This window comes from Crinia signifera, chromosome 5 (genome assembly GCF_055691185.1).
Source record: "Crinia signifera chromosome 5, ASM5569118v1, whole genome shotgun sequence".
Taxonomy (NCBI): domain Eukaryota; kingdom Metazoa; phylum Chordata; class Amphibia; order Anura; family Myobatrachidae; genus Crinia; species Crinia signifera.
The window spans coordinates 168,894,153-168,913,511 of NC_139221.1; the positions used below are offsets into that span (position 1 = coordinate 168,894,153).

At 42.9% G+C, this 19,359-nt stretch overlaps 1 protein-coding gene across 8 annotated transcripts in view; it reads right to left on the reverse strand.

Moving 5' to 3' along the window:
• Positions 1 to 1,496: 1,496 nt before the first annotated feature.
• The window catches only part of MTRR (5-methyltetrahydrofolate-homocysteine methyltransferase reductase), a 110,189-nt gene continuing 92,326 nt past the window's right edge, over positions 1,497 to 19,359 (reverse strand). For all 8 annotated transcript variants that reach the window (XM_083188271.1, XM_083188275.1, XM_083188273.1 and 5 more), the window contains one exon: positions 1,497 to 1,816. In XM_083188271.1, the coding sequence (XP_083044397.1) occupies positions 1,672 to 1,816 (145 nt within the window). In that variant the 3' untranslated portion in view covers positions 1,497 to 1,671. The remainder of the gene's footprint in view (positions 1,817 to 19,359) is intronic.

Consider the following 19,359-nt stretch of genomic DNA (forward strand, 5'->3'; position numbering starts at 1 on the left):
ATCCTGAATCTTTAGAAAGTGCAGAAGTGACCTGCTAATTAAAACTAAAGTGAGTTTTGTTTGATAACTATGTGCATTCCAGATAGGCGCCATTTTATTGGCACTGGTGGAACGCAAACGTGCTCCGTTACTAAGTGTTACCTGTGCTTACAATTAATAATATTGTTGTGCTCATAATGACTACAAGTGTGGCAATTATTATCCCATATATTATAATTGTATTACCGGGACCAAATGGGAGCAGTTCAAACATCTTCTAGGAATAAAATCCTACAGAAAACTGTTGGAAATTATCATAAAAGATGAAAAAATAGATGAAGTATCCGATGTTACAAATATAAAGTGTTTCATTCGTGATGGTGTACTCCTATTGATTAATCATTGTCCTATTTACATCGAGATCTTTACTAATTTTAAGCTTGCCCCAGCATACGCGAACCTCCATATGAGGGCTTGGGAGGAACAATTTGTCTACGGATCTCGCTTTGAAGCAAATATAATTATATACAAAAGATACATAGACGATCTTCTGTTAATCTGGCATGGAGATGAATCAAGTATTTCCGATTTTATGACATACATACATGAGAATGATTTTAACTTAAAGTTTACATTCAAGTGCGTGCTGTTCAGGTTTTCGGAGGATGCCTTCAACTCCACCTTCATATCCACTATAGACTTTTTTGATTTTAAGGCTCCTGGAGGACACTCACTGAAAATAGTACCAGGACATATATGATCCGAGTGTGAGTCTGTTTAAGGAAATTTACCTTAAAAACTATTCTTTTTTTCCACAAGGTGATTTGCACGTGCATTTAATAATTTTCTATATACCACAAGGTGGCGTAGTTCACCTATCTATATTTCTTATGCAGAAGCACCTATGAGAAAAAACTTTTTTAAAGTCACAAAATAATCACCTGTAATAATACACCCTTCCTGCCACTTTCCCCATGTCCGGAATGTTCCATTGAGACGTGCCGACAGGAGAGAAAGTGAAGGAGGGACATCGTCTGATTAAAAGACATCACTATATGTGAGCATTCACTTACTTGCTGGTACGCATATACAAATATCTAAGAAGGATTGTTGTATCACGCATTGTTTAAAACACTGAAGGTGCAGAGGTCATACCACTTTTACACACACACACACACACACATATATATATAGACGTATGGGGTATCTGGCACTCACCCGGCGTTGCAAAGTTTCTTTGACCCGGTGCCCTCACCTGAGGGTGTAGATAAGTGCAATATGCGTGCGTCACTCTCGGGTACTAATAGAAATAAATGACACTTCGTGCAAGTGCTGAAATCTATGTTTCGGTTTATTTTCAAACCGTCATCATTCCTGATGACGGTTTGAAAATAAACCGAAACGTAGATTTCAGCACTTGCACGAAGTGTCATTTATTTCTATTAGTACCCGAGAGTGACGCACGCATATTGCACTTTTATATATATAGATAGAGAGATGATAACCACACACACATATAGAATTTATTGTTTATTAGCATATTAAGGGATGTAGTGTTTCTTACTTTACATGCTCAGCCATGATAACATGTTTTTACAAATTAACTTTATTTCTAGCAGTTTGGATGTGTTCAATATACTAGTAACTTATAAAATAAGTATATGTAGTTCAGTGCACTTTTGGTGTTACATTTTAGCTCCAGATGTCCTGTAAATATTGCCTCTTATCTCTTAGTGTAGCCAGTGTCTTCATTGCCTCTAACTTGTCCACACAAAGCTCAACACTTAATATATCAATTAAAGCATCATTGACATCTTTGGCCATATTCCTTGCATCTCTGAAAAAGAAGAAATAGTTGTAAAGGAAAAACATCAGCATTTTGCATTTGCAATTTACAAATGGTATTATCTATTAGGCTCAAAGCATTTCTTGATGATAAAAATGGCCTAATATAGTATACGATTAATGATACATTTCAGCAGACAATGGACCCATAATCACGCGAAAATACACGGGATAAGGGGTAAGTTCCCCATTACATTTGCTATCACGGCTCTGGGAGCACTTTTTTTTAGGGGGTTTGCCTTATGGAAAAAATTATACCCAATAAGTGCGTGAACTAGGGGGGGAAAGGGATGCTGACATTGTGGCTAACCTATTAGTAGTAATATCCCACTGCTAATAGGATACATCCCTATATATGAAAAACACAATAATTCCAAAACAAAGCTTAAGAAAAAGCTCATAGCTTACAAAGCTGTTAAAATACAGTATACTGGTTAATTAACCACATGGTAAAAATGGGCTATTCAATTATAGCTCATTTTTACCATGTAGTAAAAAACTCTTCATCACACAAGAACACATGGGATCCAGGATAAGTTCCTGGACTAATGTGTTACCAGACAAAAAAAACAGCTCTTCTAGAGATGGAAATTAGGTATTATTTGTGTCTTATCCCTGAGAAGAAATGGTAATTGTATACCCTTCAGGATATCCATTAGCTGCAGAATGTACTTCAGCTAAAAGGATACTACCACAAATTTGTCACTTTAATATTTACTTTACACTTATTAATTTATTGGACAGGGAACTTTTATTTTGTCTTCACAGATCATTCAAAACTGTATCAACACATTTTTGAGGTCTAGGAGTATATAAAGTAAATATAATAATACATTTTGTTTAGATCATTTCTGCCTCCAATGGAAAATATACTTCCTCTCCTTCAAATTTATATGCAGTTTTTATTTTTGCCTTTAAGTCATTTGTAAGGCAGACATCAATTAAGTTTCATAAGCAAGGGTGACATTTATTTGGAGGAGAGATTCAGAAAGTGAAAGATTTGGTAAGAAATCTCCAGTTTTTTTTAAAGCGGCAATTATTTACACTTCAATATCAAACTCGTTTTGCAGTGTAAATGATTGTCGCTTTAAAAAAACTTATTATCACTTTCTGAATCTCTCATCCTATACATTTTCCCCCAATATGTCTGAATCCATAGTAATAAACCACAAACCATGTAGGGCATATTGCAATAGATACTATTGCTTGCTTATCTCTATGTGTAGAAATAATTAGATTTGGGTGAGTTATTTTTTTTCTGTGCAGGGAAAATACTGACTGCTTTATTTTTACACTGCAATATAGATCTCACTTTGAAGTAAAACCCCACATAAATCTAATTCTCTCTGCACAAGTAACATCTGCCCCACCTGCAGTGCACATGGTTTTGTCCATTTAAGAAGGATTTTGTCAGAAAGAGTGAACTAGAATAAAGCCCCATGTGAGAATACGGTGTCCATTTAATTATCTAAAATAAATATTAACACACCAGTTCAAAATCAAATCATTTCTAAGGAATAACTGAATAAAAGGCATTAAGCAGCAATTATCTATATACTGTACATGACATACTGTAACTAAAAACCATGTGTATTTTTTTTTATTTATAACCATAAGTACTGCTAACCCTAATCGATACAGGTTGATATTCCCATATACAAAATGCCAAAATACTTTTTGCAGGTTGACAAAAGATACAGAAGAGACTGCTTTCTGGTGGTTTAATGCACACAAACTTTGTTTAATGCAAAAAATTATTCAAAATATTGAATTATTTACCTCCAACATGTGTACATAAACTTTGTTTCATGAAAAAAGTATTACAATTATTGCATAAAATTGATTTCAGGCTATGTGTTATATTTACTCAACTCATTTTTAGAAGTGGAAATTTTGTTCATGGAAAACCAATCATATTCTAGTTGTGTCACAAACCTGGCTGGCTTGTACTCCGATAACCTGCTTCAGCATGTTGCTTCCAGTTGCTGTGTTCTCAAAGTTACCTAGCCTTGCTCCATTCAGATTGCATATATGTTGCCATAAGTGAGAAATTGTGCACTGCTTCTCCACTAATTGATACCAGTCTGATGCGGAGATTTCAGATCAGCTGTAACCCTTCATTTGCCCGCTTGCTGAAGTTCAGAGCTCTCCTATGAGACACCTTTTTATATCTTCCTAAATCCATACCTGGGATTGCAGTTTTTACCTGGTCAATCAGTGCAAGGCAAGGGGTTTAAATACCCAGCTCAAGCAATCAGAGATTACTTTGAGCAACATCGCTACTTCACTCCTGTACCATGCTCCTGTTTGTACCTCAAGTGAAACCTGTATCCAGCTGCAACTCTGACTTCAGCCACTGCCCGGGTATCTTGCCGCTTCTGGTACTCTGACACAATTTGATCTATGAGCCACAATCCAGACCCCAGCCGCTGTCAGCTCAACTCCAGTACTACATACTGGTCACTAACGGCTAAACTGCAGCTCCTGCTACTGGACCCTTATGGCTAACCATAATGCTAATGGATAACCAGCTGCTCCTGCTTTCAGACGCTATTACTTACCAATCAATCCTGCTATGTATCCCAAAGGGTAATCCAGTTGCTGATAGTACCCAGTTCCGATCACCTTCTGGCTGCTGCAAGCTACCAGTTGCAATTTGGGATCCAGTGCCACCAGTTGCTTTCCTGCCACAGTTTGTCTGATATCCAGTCACCATCTTGCATTAAAGCACTTAGACACCTTTTATCCTGTTACCAGTATCACCTTCAGCCTCGGAGTAATATCCAGTTGTTAGGCTTCAGCCTGGGTGCTTAACCAAAACCAGAGTCCACGGTTCATGTTTTCACCAAGCATACAGTATGTTCTGTTTATTTCCAGGATTATTCCAGTTTTCCTGAATTCAGTTATATCACCAAGTCAGACATCTTCCGTTGTAGTCATAATTATTACTGAGTCCCCGGATCCAGTTATTTACCAAGTCAACAGTCATAAATTTACCCTCAGTTATTTGGCATTTCCGAATCCAGCATCTTCAGATATTCCAGCACCCATGTAATCAGAGCATTCCGACATTCCCAGAATCAGAGCACTCCAGCATCCTCAGTATGGTTTCTTTTGCCAGAAACTCATCTTCGAATTTCCAGATCCATCTGCCCTACTGTTGCCAGTCTCTTTAGTGCAATTCTAATTCAAGTCTAGCCAGAACCAGACACTTGCTGCACCTCAAGGAGTTCCTTTGTGATCATCCAGCATCCACCACCAGACCCCTCCAGTCACGACTGAGTCCACAAATCCAATTTGTGAGTTATCATTTATCTAGCACCTTCTAGAAGAGAATACCTAAAAATTGGTTGGTTGCCATGGGAAACATATCCATTTCTAAAAACCAACACTTATTTACCCCTTAGTGTATAAGATGTATATGGAACATACACTAAATACATTTTCTTTTTAGGCTTGGGATGCGATGGCCCGATTTTTCCATAGGAATCAATGTTAAAATGGCCTGTGGCGAGCGTAGCGAGCCACCGAGCCCGAAGCGTGGCGAGCGAAGCGAGCCCCGCGAGGGGACGGTATTCTGTGTCCGCTCGCCACGCTTCGGGCTCGGTGGCTCGCTACGCTCGCCACAGGTTTATATCCAACTCCATGCCCACTTGGATAGTAGAGGTATGAAAAGGACCCCTTTTTCCCATTGAATTCCATGTTAAAATGGACTCAGTCCATTTTAACATTGATTCCTATGGAAAAATCGGGTCATCGCATCGCATCCGATGGTCGCATGCGATGCGATGCGATGTGCCCGATCCGACCCGATTTCTAAATCGGACGCCCAGATACTACATAAGTACCCACTTTTCCTGGAATCTGTATCTAGTTCTCTGGATAAAGCCTCTCCAAGCAACTATGTAATATATTAACAGCCTATTTGTATTGAGAATTTAGACTGAAGGCATTTCCTTTTAAATGTCAAAGCAAAATCAGATTCCTGCTTTGTTTAATGCTGGATACACACCTACAGATTTATACGGCACCTTCGGTTGATCTGCTGCTGCGGCGGGTAACTGGCAGGTGTGGTGTCTCCTGTGGGTTCCGGTGTGCCTACCGCCGTCATTTTGCTTCCGGAGGGGGCACAAACTTCCAGGGCTCTTTTGACCTCAGCTGGAGATCTGTACCAATAGCGGCCCCTCAGGAGGAATAAATTCCAAGACTGATGAATTCCTGATGCTGGTACAACTTATAAGTATCCTCTCTGTGAGCTTTGCTGCAGTTTGCTCCCAGTCTTCGTTGGTCTAACTCGCCAGCAGGGAATTCTCATTTTCAGATTCATTATTCCACCAAGTGGGCTATCTTCAGTTGCTGGAAATGCTTTCCTCAGTTTCTGTTCCATTTATACGCCAAGTGGGCCATCCTCAGTTGCTGGATAGACATTCATAGTTTGCCATACTCCTTGTATTCCCACCTGACTCCACACATTTGTCCAATTAAGTATTTCTCGAATCAGCCACTAAGCAGCAATCACCCTTTATAAACTACACTGACTGCTACTATCCAAATGCCACTAGGGTACTTCCTTTGGAGGGCCGCGACATTCTGAGTAGATGCCGCAAAGCCCAAATCTCTTTGTGGGGGTCCCTGGCGGAAACCGTAACTCAGTTAGACTCTGCGCCTCCGTTTGGAAAATGAGCCAACATTTTGGTGATCCCATAATTGCGAAGGCAGTCTACATTTACAACAGCTGAGCCACGAGTCACAGAACAACTACCCAGAGAGGCTCCACAAACCCAGTCCGTGACACATATTCCACTCTGTCATCAACACCAATGTCCCTGGTGTTCCAGTGGTGAGGATACTCTATCTCTGGAGACCCAGGTTCGATTCCCGGGCAGGGATTGCATTCTTTCTACCACTAAATACCAAGTGTTCCCCAGATCAGCCAGTCTCACATAGTCCCCTAGTCACCCATACAGACTTACACAGACCCCAGGTTCACAAATAAGCGCGACATACAGTATGGTGCGATTAAAAGTGTGCAGACATGATTGAGAATGAATGTGGCAATGCCATCTAGTGGATCATTTTAGGTATTGTGGACATTAGCAAAAGTATTAATACTGTTGGTTAGTTTATGGATAATGTCAAATTTAACACATTCATAAAAAAAAATGTGTTTATATTTTGCAGACCTTAATAATAAAGATTTATAATCCATCAATTTCACACGCACAAAGCATGTATGTCTAAGTGTTTTACAACGTTGATTTTATAGTTTTTATTAACCCTTTGAGTGCCATCTGTGAGAGCTGTTCAGAATATATGCTAAAAATGCCAGCGTCGCTCACTTAGGTTATATAAAGTCAGATAAAAAATGTTGTATAAAAAAAAGATTATATTTCCTTCAAAAGGTAAACATTACAGGTCATTATGATGAATATAAATGTTTGCCTGGTAATTTTCACACCAATTTTGACAAATTCACTTGGTACTCAAAGGGTTAAACATTATATAATATTTACTGAATATATATTGTATGACTTTTTTGTAAAAAAAATAAGTTTGTATTTCAATTGAAGCAATGATATATTATTGTTTAAAGCCATAAATTATTACTGTACACTTCATCTTCTATTTTTCACAAGTACACATTTTAAAGGTGTTCCAATGTATACACTTTAATCTAAAAATAGATAAATTATTTGGGCGTGGCCTGACGGTGGACGGAGCAGGACGTGTATACCCTGAGCTCCTGCTTCGTGTCTCCAAATCCACCCTGAATCAGAGCCTTCAGCGCCCATCCATCTACCCAGAGACTACCATCAGCTCGGGGACCACCAGAGAAAAGGTGTGGGAACGGCTGCGGAGTCGGGGGACCTCGTTTCGAGGTCCCTGCGGATTGTGGCCTAGTACCCCCTAGGAACCGGGGCCTCGATTTAGCCAGCCGCCCGCCGGGAGGAAGAACGCAGCCCAAGAAACCCCCACAACGCCAGACCAACCCGAGGCTGCCCTCGGAGGAGCTCCCCCAGTCCAGCAAAGCTCGCCCACGAAACGGCATCCCCGCTAACGAGGTAAGGGGACCCGTCGGGAGCAGCAGCGCTGGTATCGCGGCCGCCATATTGGAGGTGGCGCGGGCGGCAAGGCCTAGCCGGCAGCCGCCGCAGCATACGGCGGACCCGCGGACCCCCACTAACAAGGCTTCCCCTGCACGGCAGCGCAAAATCGCAGGGCAGTATCCCTGCTAGAAGGGCAGGGGGGGTCCACAAAGATCAGCAGTGCCCGAGTTGCGGCCGCCATATTGGAAGTGGCGAACGCGGCAGCCGGGCTAATAACAACTGAAGGGCAGCGCCAGCGGGGAGCAGTGGCCTCGCTGTCCCCCTCCACACACAGTGTGCAGCCACAAGAACTATTATTGGCCCTGTACTCTCAGCCTCTGGGCCCAAGCTGCAGACGCCATATTGGCTGTGGCGGACACAGCGGAGAGGCAACCCACAACATAAGGGCAGCACCATCCAGGAGTGGTGGCTCCTCTCTCCCCTACCCAGCGGGCTCGTATAGGGAAAAATGGCCCACTTCATTAAGCCTCTAGAAAGAGCCTAGGACCCTTCCCAGCACCAGACCCGACTGAGATCGGTAAAAGCCTTATCCTGCGTATACATACAAGGGCAAAGTTAATCCTCCCCGCACCGGCACATCTGGGGCTATATAGCCAAAACTGCCTTGTGCCATAGGGGCATCAATACAAAGATAAAGAGCGGTTACACGAGAACTGTTGTGGGGAATCAAGTGAAAAGCTGAAAAGGTCTCTCCCCCTGATGATCATTTTCTCTACTGCACTCAGACTGCAGGGACTTATCATGATATCCTGAGTGCGCACGATGTCCCGCCCGGGCCAAACCTGTCCCCCAGCACCGACTCTTTAAGCATCCCCATTCGACTATCCCCCACCTGGAGAATCCAATATAGCTTTGAGGTCACAGCCTTCCTACTCTCCTAACTCTGACTAAAAATGTCACACAAAAACAAAAAAGCTCCGCAAGCAGCCGGTAACTTCTTTGGCGCCAAATCAAAGAACACACCTAGCCCTACACAGCTCGCAGACTCCCCTACGCGCCAAGAGCTAACGGACTCTGCCATTGATCCCCACCTCCAAGCGGTGATGACAGGGCTTCTCGAGGGTGTACAAAATGCGTTCAAACACGAATTGGCCAATGCGGTTGCAGAGTTCCGCACCGACTTAACAGCCCTTGGCAACAGAACCGACGCATTAGAGTCCAAGACAGACGACATCTGCCGATCCCAACTACGCATGGATAAAGAACTCTCTAGACTCCATGAGGAATTGGAAGCCCTCAAGGAGCGCCAGGAAGATCAGGAAAATCGGTCCCGCCGCAACAACTTGCGGATCCGCAACATAGCGGAGTCTGTTCAGGGGTCTGCCATACCGGCCTTCCTGAAAACCCTGTTCCAGCATATCATTCCAGCTCTTTCAGACGAGGACTGCCTACTGGACAGAGCTCATAGGGCTCTCCGCTCAAAACCCCCCCCCTCCCAACCCCCAAGGGATGTCATTATCCGTTTTCATTATTACCAGACGAAGGAGAGAATCCTAGCTGCCACCAGGGATGCCGAGCACATACAATTTCAAGAGATGCAGCTGCAAATCTTTCAGGACCTGGCTCCCTCAACTATCCAGAAAAGGCGTGATCTCCAGCCAATAACCAGAACCCTTCGCCAACACAACATTCGCTACAGGTGGGGTTTTCCGTTTATGCTCCACGTCTCAGCTAACAACACGCTACACAACATCAAGACCCTGGCCCAAGGACAAGAACTGCTATCCAAGTTGGATCTCCTTCCATCTCCCCCGGTGGACACAGAGTCACCCCCAAGATCTCGTCGTCAGTCCCCTCCACCACCCGAATGGAAGAGGGTATCCCGCCTTCGAGTTGAAAACAAAGAGCCCAACTGAACTGAACTGTCTCACCTGTTGGCGTCACTCGGGTTATCACTGAACTGACTTGCTATGGGTGAGATCTATCCGTGTTGTTGATTGTCTTTTGATTGTTACCTTGAGCCCTCCATTAGGGCAGATTCCGTTATAGCGATTGTTTGCATGTTGTTTATAGGTCGTTATAGCTCCCACGAACTACCCCTGAAAGGGACGGTGCTGGCCTGGGCGGACCTGAACCCAGCTCCACCTCGCCGACTTACCACCCCCCCCAAAACTCCCTTTTTTGCATAAGTTCATAATGTATGTTGATTCATTGTATTTTGTAGCGGTCTCCTTCGGGGACCCTCTTTACCAGGGATTCCGCCCTCATGGGCTTTTCTTTATTCTCTTTACTTTAGTCAGTCCCCAATCTGTGGGGCTTCTTTTCCCTTCCCCCCCCCTCCCCCTGGCCTCCTTCCCCCTGGGGATGGCCTCCGTTCCTCTCCCGGGGCTTCTCTATAGCGCTGCACATACTCACCCGTCCATGGCCCTAAAAATTATATCAATAAACGTTAACGGTCTAAACGCCCCTAGGAAACGTACTATTCTGCTAGAAGCTTGTAGAAGGGAAAGGGCATCCATTGTGTTCTTGCAGGAAACACACTTTACAGGCAACCACCCTCAATTGAAGGGTCGTTCGTTCCCAAATAACTTTTTCGCATCAGCAGATTGTAAAAAGCGCGGTGTGGCCATTCTAGTCCGCAACGATGTCCCTTTCACTCCTACCAAGACAATTGCGGACCCCGACGGCAGGTTTATCATAGTGATAGGAAAGATCAGGACCCTGACTGTGACCCTAGTTTCTCTGTACGCACCCAATCAGGATCAATCGCAATTTTTTGACAATTTTTTTAAGAGACTGAACAAAGTTGCGCAGGGACATACAGTCATAGGCGGCGATTTCAATACAGTTATAGACCCGATGTTAGACAAATCCCCCTCGGCCCCTCACCCACGCACAGCAGATACCCCTAGAGCCACACGCACTCTCACGGCCGCCATGAAGCACTATGGGCTATGTGATTCTTGGCGCCTGAAACATCCACACTCAAGAGACTATACTCACTTTTCGGCCCCTCACCAGCAATATTCTAGGATCGACATGTTACTCATCTCCTCCTCCCTTATTCCACACGTTAGGGAAACGGGCATGGCACCATTCTCCTGGACAGACCATGCAGGCACCGTCGTGGACCTCGACCTTTACGACCGGCCGCCTGGAGCCAGAAGATGGAGGCTAGACAGCTCCATCTTGGAACACCCCTCCTCATTGAAGGAGGTCAAAGCTGCCATTACAAACTATTTTAAAGAAAATCCCACGTCGGACACATCCCCTGGCATTGTCTGGGAGGCTCATAAAGCTACGATTAGGGGCGTGATAATAGCTAAGGTCGCCTCTGTCCGGAAAAAATGGGCCTCCCAGATACATGCTTTAGAATCACAGCTGGCCACTCTACTGGAGCAGCACAAAAGCTCACCTACCTCTAGTCTGCTATCCCAAATTGAAACGATTAGAGGCCAACTGAACACACTTTTGGCTCACCGGGCGGCTAAAATTCTTCTTAAGCTTGGACAACGCTTCTATGACAAAGCAGACAAGGCTGACACTCTACTAGCCAATAAACTTAGACGGCAACAAGCTTCTAGGTTGGTTGAAAAAATATATTCCCCAACATTAGGATCCTGCACTTTTGACCCGACAGAAATAGCCAGGGAATTTCAACAGTTCTACAATGCCCTATATAATTTAAAAAGGCCCCCCCTCACATGCACCGCAGTTAACGAAGAAACAATCCCTTATCTTGCAGACACCCCCCTCCCGATTCTCCCTGAGGCCCAATTGGCCACCCTAAATGGGAGGATTACAGAGGAAGAGGTGATAGCGGCAATTAGATCTATGCGCTCAGCAGCTGCGCCAGGCCCAGATGGGTTTTCGGCCATTTACTATAAGCGTTTTGCAAAAGAACTAGCCCCCCACTTGGTGGTCCTGTTCAACAATATGCTGGAGGGTGCTTCCTTTCCCCCGGAGACGGCCCTGGCGGATATAGTGGTGATTCCTAAAGCAGGCAGAGACCCAACCATCTGTGCAAACTACAGGCCGATTTCTCTATTGAATATTGACCTGAAGATTTACGCAAAAATTCTAGCCAGACGTCTGGCTCCCCTGCTCCAATTCCTTGTCCACCCGGACCAGGTGGGTTTCATCCCGGGGCGCCAGGCGTCGGACAACACAAGGCGAGCGATTGACCTTATTCATATAATCCAGAAGCAGAAAAATCCGGCCTTGCTCCTAGCATTAGATGCAGAGAAGGCATTTGATCGTATATCGTGGTCCTTCGCTTTTGCCGTGTTGGAAAAGATGGGCATTTCAGGGCCCTTCTTGGAGGGGGTCAAGGCCCTATATCATACACCTTCCGCCCGGGTTGTTGTAAACGGGGCGAGGTCAGATCCCTTCAGTATAACCAATGGCACCCGCCAAGGCTGCCCCCTCTCTCCATTAATCTTTGCCCTGGTCATGGAGCCCCTGGCGGCGAGGATACGCAATAACACGTCTATCCATGGCGTCAAAGCAGGCTCCTCGGAGCACAAAATAGCATTATATGCAGACGACGTGCTCTTGACCCTCGCCGATCCAGTAAGCTCTATCCCCCATTTATTGGCAGAGATTCAACAATACTCCCGCCTTTCTGATTATAAAATAAATGTTGAAAAAACTGAAGTCCTTGACTTTCATGTGCCAGGACCTCTTAAAACTGAGTTGATAAAAATGCTACCTTGTAATTGGAACAGAAAAAAAGTAAAATATCTAGGTATTTATCTAACACATCATTACCACCAACTCTTTCAAGCCAACTTCCCGAGACTGCTAGACACGATTAAGTCAGACCTTTCCACTTGGTCCTCCCACTTAATCTCCTGGATAGGCAGAATACACTCTATTAAAATGAATGTCCTCCCACGCCTATTGTACCTCTTTCAGACCCTGCCCATATACGTCCCGGCTTACGTTTTTAAATTTTTACAACACCAATCATCACAATTCATATGGGACAAAAAACGCCCCCGTATAAGATTAAAACTATTGCAGAGGCCCTCCTGCCAAGGTGGCCTGGGGATACCAGACTTCAAAAGATACTACTATGCCTCACAGCTGTCCCAGACCGTTCAGTGGTGTAACCCCTGGGGCGCGAACAAAGTATGGGTGAACATAGAAGCGGGGGACTTGGGTCTGAACACTTTGTCCTCACTGCCGTGGCTACCCAGGACTAAACGTCCGCACTCAACAGTGTCGCACCCGGTGGTGTCGCGTGCTCTGGCGGTCTGGGATAGACTGAATAAAACATATAACCTGGCCCCACCACCCTCCCCTCTGATACCTTTGTTCCATAACCCCGCTTTCCCCCCCGGCATGGGAGGCTCTGTCCAGCTGGCTTAAAGATGGTATTTATTATTTAAACGACATATCGGACAAGGCATCCTTCCCCCAGTTCTCCGAAGTCAGAGAAGGCACGTCAATTCCCAACATAGATTTCTTCCGTTTTCTCCAGATTCGCCACTTTCACTCCAAGGTTGTATCTACAATAATTGCTAGACCTCCAACCTCTGTTGAATACATTTGCTGGAGGCGTGATTCATCTAAAGGGCTAATCTCTGCATTATACTCCCAGCTAGATCCCTTCGCAACCTCGTCCCGGGCTCCTCATGAAAAGGCTTGGGAAAGGGACCTAGGTCTCGCCCTGGACGAGGAAGACTGGGAGGAAATACGCGACAATGCAGCGTCAAGTTCCATCTGCGTAAAAATTAAAGAAAATACATATAAACTGCTATATCGCTGGTACTACGTCCCCTCTAGGCTGCATAGGATATTTCCCGAGGTCTCTGACAGATGTTGGAGGGGTTGCCCTGCTGAAGGTGACTTCCTCCACATTTGGTGGACCTGCCCCCAAATCACGGGCATTTGGAGAGAAGTGATCGACCTACTCACAGCCTTGCTGGGAGTTACGGTGCCCAGAGACCCCAGATACTACCTCCTCCCACTGAAGCCCCCCGGGTTTTCCCAACATCAGCACAAACTACTAAGACATATATCCTCTGCTATGACATGTCAAATTGCGGCTGACTGGAAAAAACCCACACCAGCCCCAATACAGGCAATTCTCACACGGGTGTGGTATGTTTATAAGATGGAATACATTACTGCAACCTTACGCCACTCACTTAAGTCCTTTCAAAAGGTTTGGGACCCGTGGCTTTCTCAACAAAACGTGCTACCCCCGTTTGAGCCATGTTAATGGAGGCCATCCCCCTCCCCCCCCCTTCATTCGTTCTTCTCTTGTTCCTTCTCCCCTCATCCCTCCCTCCTCTCTATCCCACCCCTGATGTCACGCCCTTTTCACTTCCCTCTTTCTATCTATCAACTCTCCTCTGACACTAAGTTAAATACAGAAAACTTGGCAAATTGTGATACACGCTGTCTTGATATATAGTGAAAACAGCTGGTCTGTAAAGCTTGTTTATCCTTGTATTTGCTCAATAAAATTGTTTATTTAAAAAAAAAAAAAATAGATAAATTAGACTGGCGCTAGCTGCAACAGCACTGTGTGTAATTAAGATTCTGAGGAGGTTCCTACTTTTAAACCGCTAAATAGTAATTAACCATATTCAAAGACATCTGCATGTTTTCATATTTTTTTAAGTTTAAATAGTATGAACAAACATAATTTACAAATGGATACAAGTTTATAATTTATTTATTATTCAATTTTTTTATTTCTCATAACTGACCATCCACAGGCTCTGTAAAAAATGCAGCCTACAGTGAAATGGGAATAATCCAACTAAATGGCTTAGATTATGCAGGTTGGCCAGATATTTTGATGTTCCAAAATTGCTTATGGTTTAACAATATTGTAAAAACAAGCCAAACAAGCTCTGGCCAGGTATCCAAAATATTGCAAAGTTGTTACAGTCTAAAAACAAATCTAGCCTATACAGATGAGGGGAAATTTACTAAGAATAGGAAAATTCATATTCGTAATACGAATATGAATTTACGAATTCGAATTCCAGAGGAAAATATACTAATCAGTCGTATTTGACTGATTCGTATTTTCAGATGGCGTATGGTATCTTAAATTTTCTGATACGAATTCAAATTTAATACGAATTCGTATTTTTAAATACAAATTCGTATTTTTTAAATACAAATTTATATTGACAGCCTGCACAGATCAGTCAGATGATTACATAACATCTCACACAGGACAGCAATGTGTATTTTTAGAAGCGATTGATAACTTAGAACATCATCATCTCAATATCAGAGCGGTTGAATACATCATCATTATTGTTTTTTCCATTTGGACAGGATGTTCAGTCTGTAAGGATGCTATTGAGGACATGCTAGATAGGGTCAATGCCAACCAGGAAACTAACGATAAGGTTGGAGGACGGTGTCTATTGACATTGCAAGATACATTGAATGCCACTACATTCTTGAATCGGATTACAAACACACTTAAAAGTAATGCTGAAATCTTATTATCCACTGGTTTAAGGTTTTTGGTCAGCGTTTTTAGGAATAGAGCAGGCAGGGCTCTAATAGTACAGAGGGATATACCATATAGTCTTATTATTGAAAAAAAATAAACATTTGTTGTATGATTTCAATAAAAGTGGTAACAATCTGTGCCTGGCCGCTAGTGCAAACTTCTGGACAAAGAGAACACCACAGACTCCATGAGAAGTCAATAGCTTCATAAAGCTTTGAATCTACTGCTTGATAAAGCAATCGCTAAGGGCTGGATGTATCAAGCTTCAAAATTTGATAAATTGGAAAGTGATAAACAACCAGCCAATCAGCTATCTGTCATTTTTCAAAACCAGCCTGTGACATGGCAGTTTGGAGCTGATTGGCTGGTTGTTTACCACTCTCTATTTTATCACTGGCCCTTAGCAATGTTGCTTTAAAAAAAAAAATCTCTTAAACGTAACAATTATAGTATTGTATTACAACAATGGAAACAAGCCTTACTTTAGCACAAACTCTAAAAACTCTTGACATTATTTTAAAGGTACAGTCACTTACAAGGCATGGTTTTGCAGGATAAGTGATTGCCCCTTTAAAAAAAAGTTAGAGTTCGGCCGACATTCCCGTACAGCCGCCAAACTGGCATTACATTCTGTCAAAAGAATGCCAGTTTCTTTTTCACATTTTGCCCCACAATGTACCACCACAGAAATAAGCACATGGGTGAGATTAAATGCCAGTTCAGCGGCAGTGCGAGATGTCCGCCGAACTCAGATGTTTTTTTTTTTTAAAGGGGAATTAATTTACAAGGCAAAACCATGCCTTGTAAGTTAATTCCCCATTATTCATAAATATTCCTCTCCATAGTCCCACTGCAGCACCTGTAAAGAATGAATACCTCTTCCTTTTTTGCAAAGGGAAATGTTATATCTATACAGTATATCTGCCTTCTTGTAGATGCTCAGAACCTGAACACAAACAAGAGGGATAGAATGGTAGTTGTTACATTGTTTACAGTATACAATACTTTTTTTTATTCCATATACTTGCAAAAAAATATACTGCTTTTAATGACTAGAATAATAGGTAATAGTACCATCCCATAGGTTTCTATATGCAGAGTTTTCAACCCATATCATAGTCCCTTCCAACTTGTCTTGTAACAGCAGTTGCTGCACTGTTATTAAAAAGGAGTCAGAATTTTATTTGGGGTCATGATTTGGAAGTTCATGTTTCACATGCTGTGTCTGCTTTATATGTGCTCCATGATGCACAAAGGGTGCATAGAAAGGATGAGACTAAGGTTGGTGAGTATCAAGACCTACATGTGTCTTGATACTCACAACTGAGGCTGCAGCAGAAAGGTTTAAAGCTGTTAACCTCTAAGATACCACAGAGTAATTGTCTAAGTAATGATAAATTAACAGTGATTTTGTAATGATAAAATAATTTCTTGTCTTGTGGATAGGTGGGAAGGACCATACCAGATGTTACTGACCAGTGCCACTTTCTATGAAAGTAACATAGTAAAATAGTAATTAAGGCTGAAAAAACCAATGCCTTGTAAAGAGGCACTATCACATTGGCATCCCATGAATCCATAGCCCGTTTAATGCATGCCAGTGTCCAGTTTGCTTTTGCTGCTGCACTTGAGCAGTGTGTACTATTACCCAATTTTTCATCTATGATGACCCACAAGTCCTCTTCTACAGAATTCCATATAATAACTCCATTTAGCCTATAAGTAGCTTGTTTATTTTTGTTCCCATAATGAATTACTTTAAATTTATCAACGTTAAATTGCATTTTCCACCTTTCCAGTTTCATTAAGTCACTTTGTAGTGTATCCACATCCTCTCCTGAGTTCATTTCCTTACTCAATTTCGTGTTGTCTGCAAACATTTAAATTTTACTCACTATGTCACTTCCTATATCATTAAGGAATATATTAAACAAGGTGGGTCCCAATATTGAACCTTGCGCGACTTCACTTTGGACCTTACCCCAGCTGGAATGTATGTACTTTACTACCACTCTCTGGGCCAGATTCTCTAAGCTTCAAAAGTGATAAAATGGAGAGTGATAAACAGCCAGCCAATCAGCTCCTGTCTGACATTTTTCAAACACAGTCTGTGACATGGCAGGTAGGAGCTGATTGGCTGGCTGTTTATCACTCTCCATTTTATCATTTTTGAAGTTTAGAGAATCTAGCCCAAAGTCACTGATTGTGAAACCAGTTTTTAATCCAATTACAAATTTTATCTCCTAACCCTAAATGACCTAGTCTCATTAATAACCTTTTATGAGGCGCCTTGTCAAAAGCTGTAGCGAAATCATGTAGTATTAGATCAACAGATTTCCCTAAGTCCAACCCTCTACTGATTTCTTCATAGAAGCTAATTAAATTAGTCTGACATGATCTATTTTTGACGAACCCATGCTGAGCCTTGGCCCCACACACAGCACAATTTTGTAAGGCTGACCGGTCTATAATTTTCAGGGTTAATTTTGCAACCTTTCTTCCATATTGGTACTACGTTAGCAATCTACCAGTCCCTTGGTACCGTCTCAGAGTTTATGGATTCCTCGAATATCAGATATAATGGTAATGCTATGACAGAACTCAATTATTTTAGTATCGTAGGGTGTATTTCGTCTGGGCCACGAGATGTTACTATTTAGGTTCTGTAATCTATTTTTGACCATTTCCTCACTCAAACATACAGTTTGGAAGCAATCAAGGGCCTGTGGGAGATCTTCTGAAGATTCTTCTCATGTAAATACAGAAGAAGAAAAAATGTATTACATAATTCAGCTCTTTTCCTTCTATTACCTGGGTACCCTGCTTATTTTTTAGTGGGCCAATATTTTCCTTCCTTAACCGTTTCCCGTTTATAATACTAGAATTTTGGGGGATTAGATTTGCTGCGGCTATTTTACGTTCAGTCTCTAACAGCCATATTGATTGTATTTTTTATATTTATTACACTCTTTATATGCAGCAAATGATTTGGGTAAACTTTTTTTTTACAGATTTCAAATTTGACTTTGCTATTACACCACATAGGTTTACTTTTGATATTTGTTCATTTATTTAACCTATTTACCCTTTTATTTACCTCCAGCAGTATTTTTTAAGCTTGCCACCTTTTAGTAGTATCCATACCTCAGGTAAGTTTGAGGAGTTTTTAATGTATATAAACTGGAAGGAAGGAATTATTTAGAGTTTGCTTTTCTGAAATGTAAGGATTTAGTTGCTCCAATATAATTATCTTTGTTAAAATTTAAATAAAATGTGATCATATTGTGATCACTGTTCCCCAATGTCTCCCTTATGGTTATGTTAGTAAGAATGTCCCCATTTAGGGCATCCAGTAAAACATTTCCCTTAGTGATACTACTTATACCCCTTTCACACCAGCCTAAATTCCCGGGTTGAGTCCGGGAACAACCCGGGACTAGCTCTGGTGTGAAAGGTTCCCGGGACAAAATCCCGGGCTAATTTGCCAGCAATCCAACCCGGCTAGGTACCAGGGTTACTCCCGGGTCCTTCCCGGACTACTGGCTGGTGTGAAAGGTGCAGGGACATGTCCCTGCTTCCCGTGTTGCCTCTGCTGATGTCAGCTAACGCTGATTTGCTAGCAGGGCAACTTCCTGTTGTGCTGGACGCTCCCATACACGCCCAGAGGCAGCAAACAGCGTGCAGGGAGATACAGCGTGCACGTGCTGTGGGCAAAGTGCATTTTAAACCCTGCAACTCGGGCAAATTGGGTTTTAATCCCTGCAAGTCTGGCTGCCATGTCTTGGACGAATTAAGAGGTGAGGAAGCTGTTAGCCATCAGAGGGGAAGAGGCGATCCGGCGCCAGATTACAGGCACTGTGAAGGATGCCCAGATATACCACAACATTGTCAAGGCCCTGGCATCGCGGGGCTTCGTCCGCAGCCAGCAGCAAGTGGTGAACAAGTTGAAGGGGCTGAAGAAACAATTCCACTGCATACATGACCGCAAGCGGAATAACA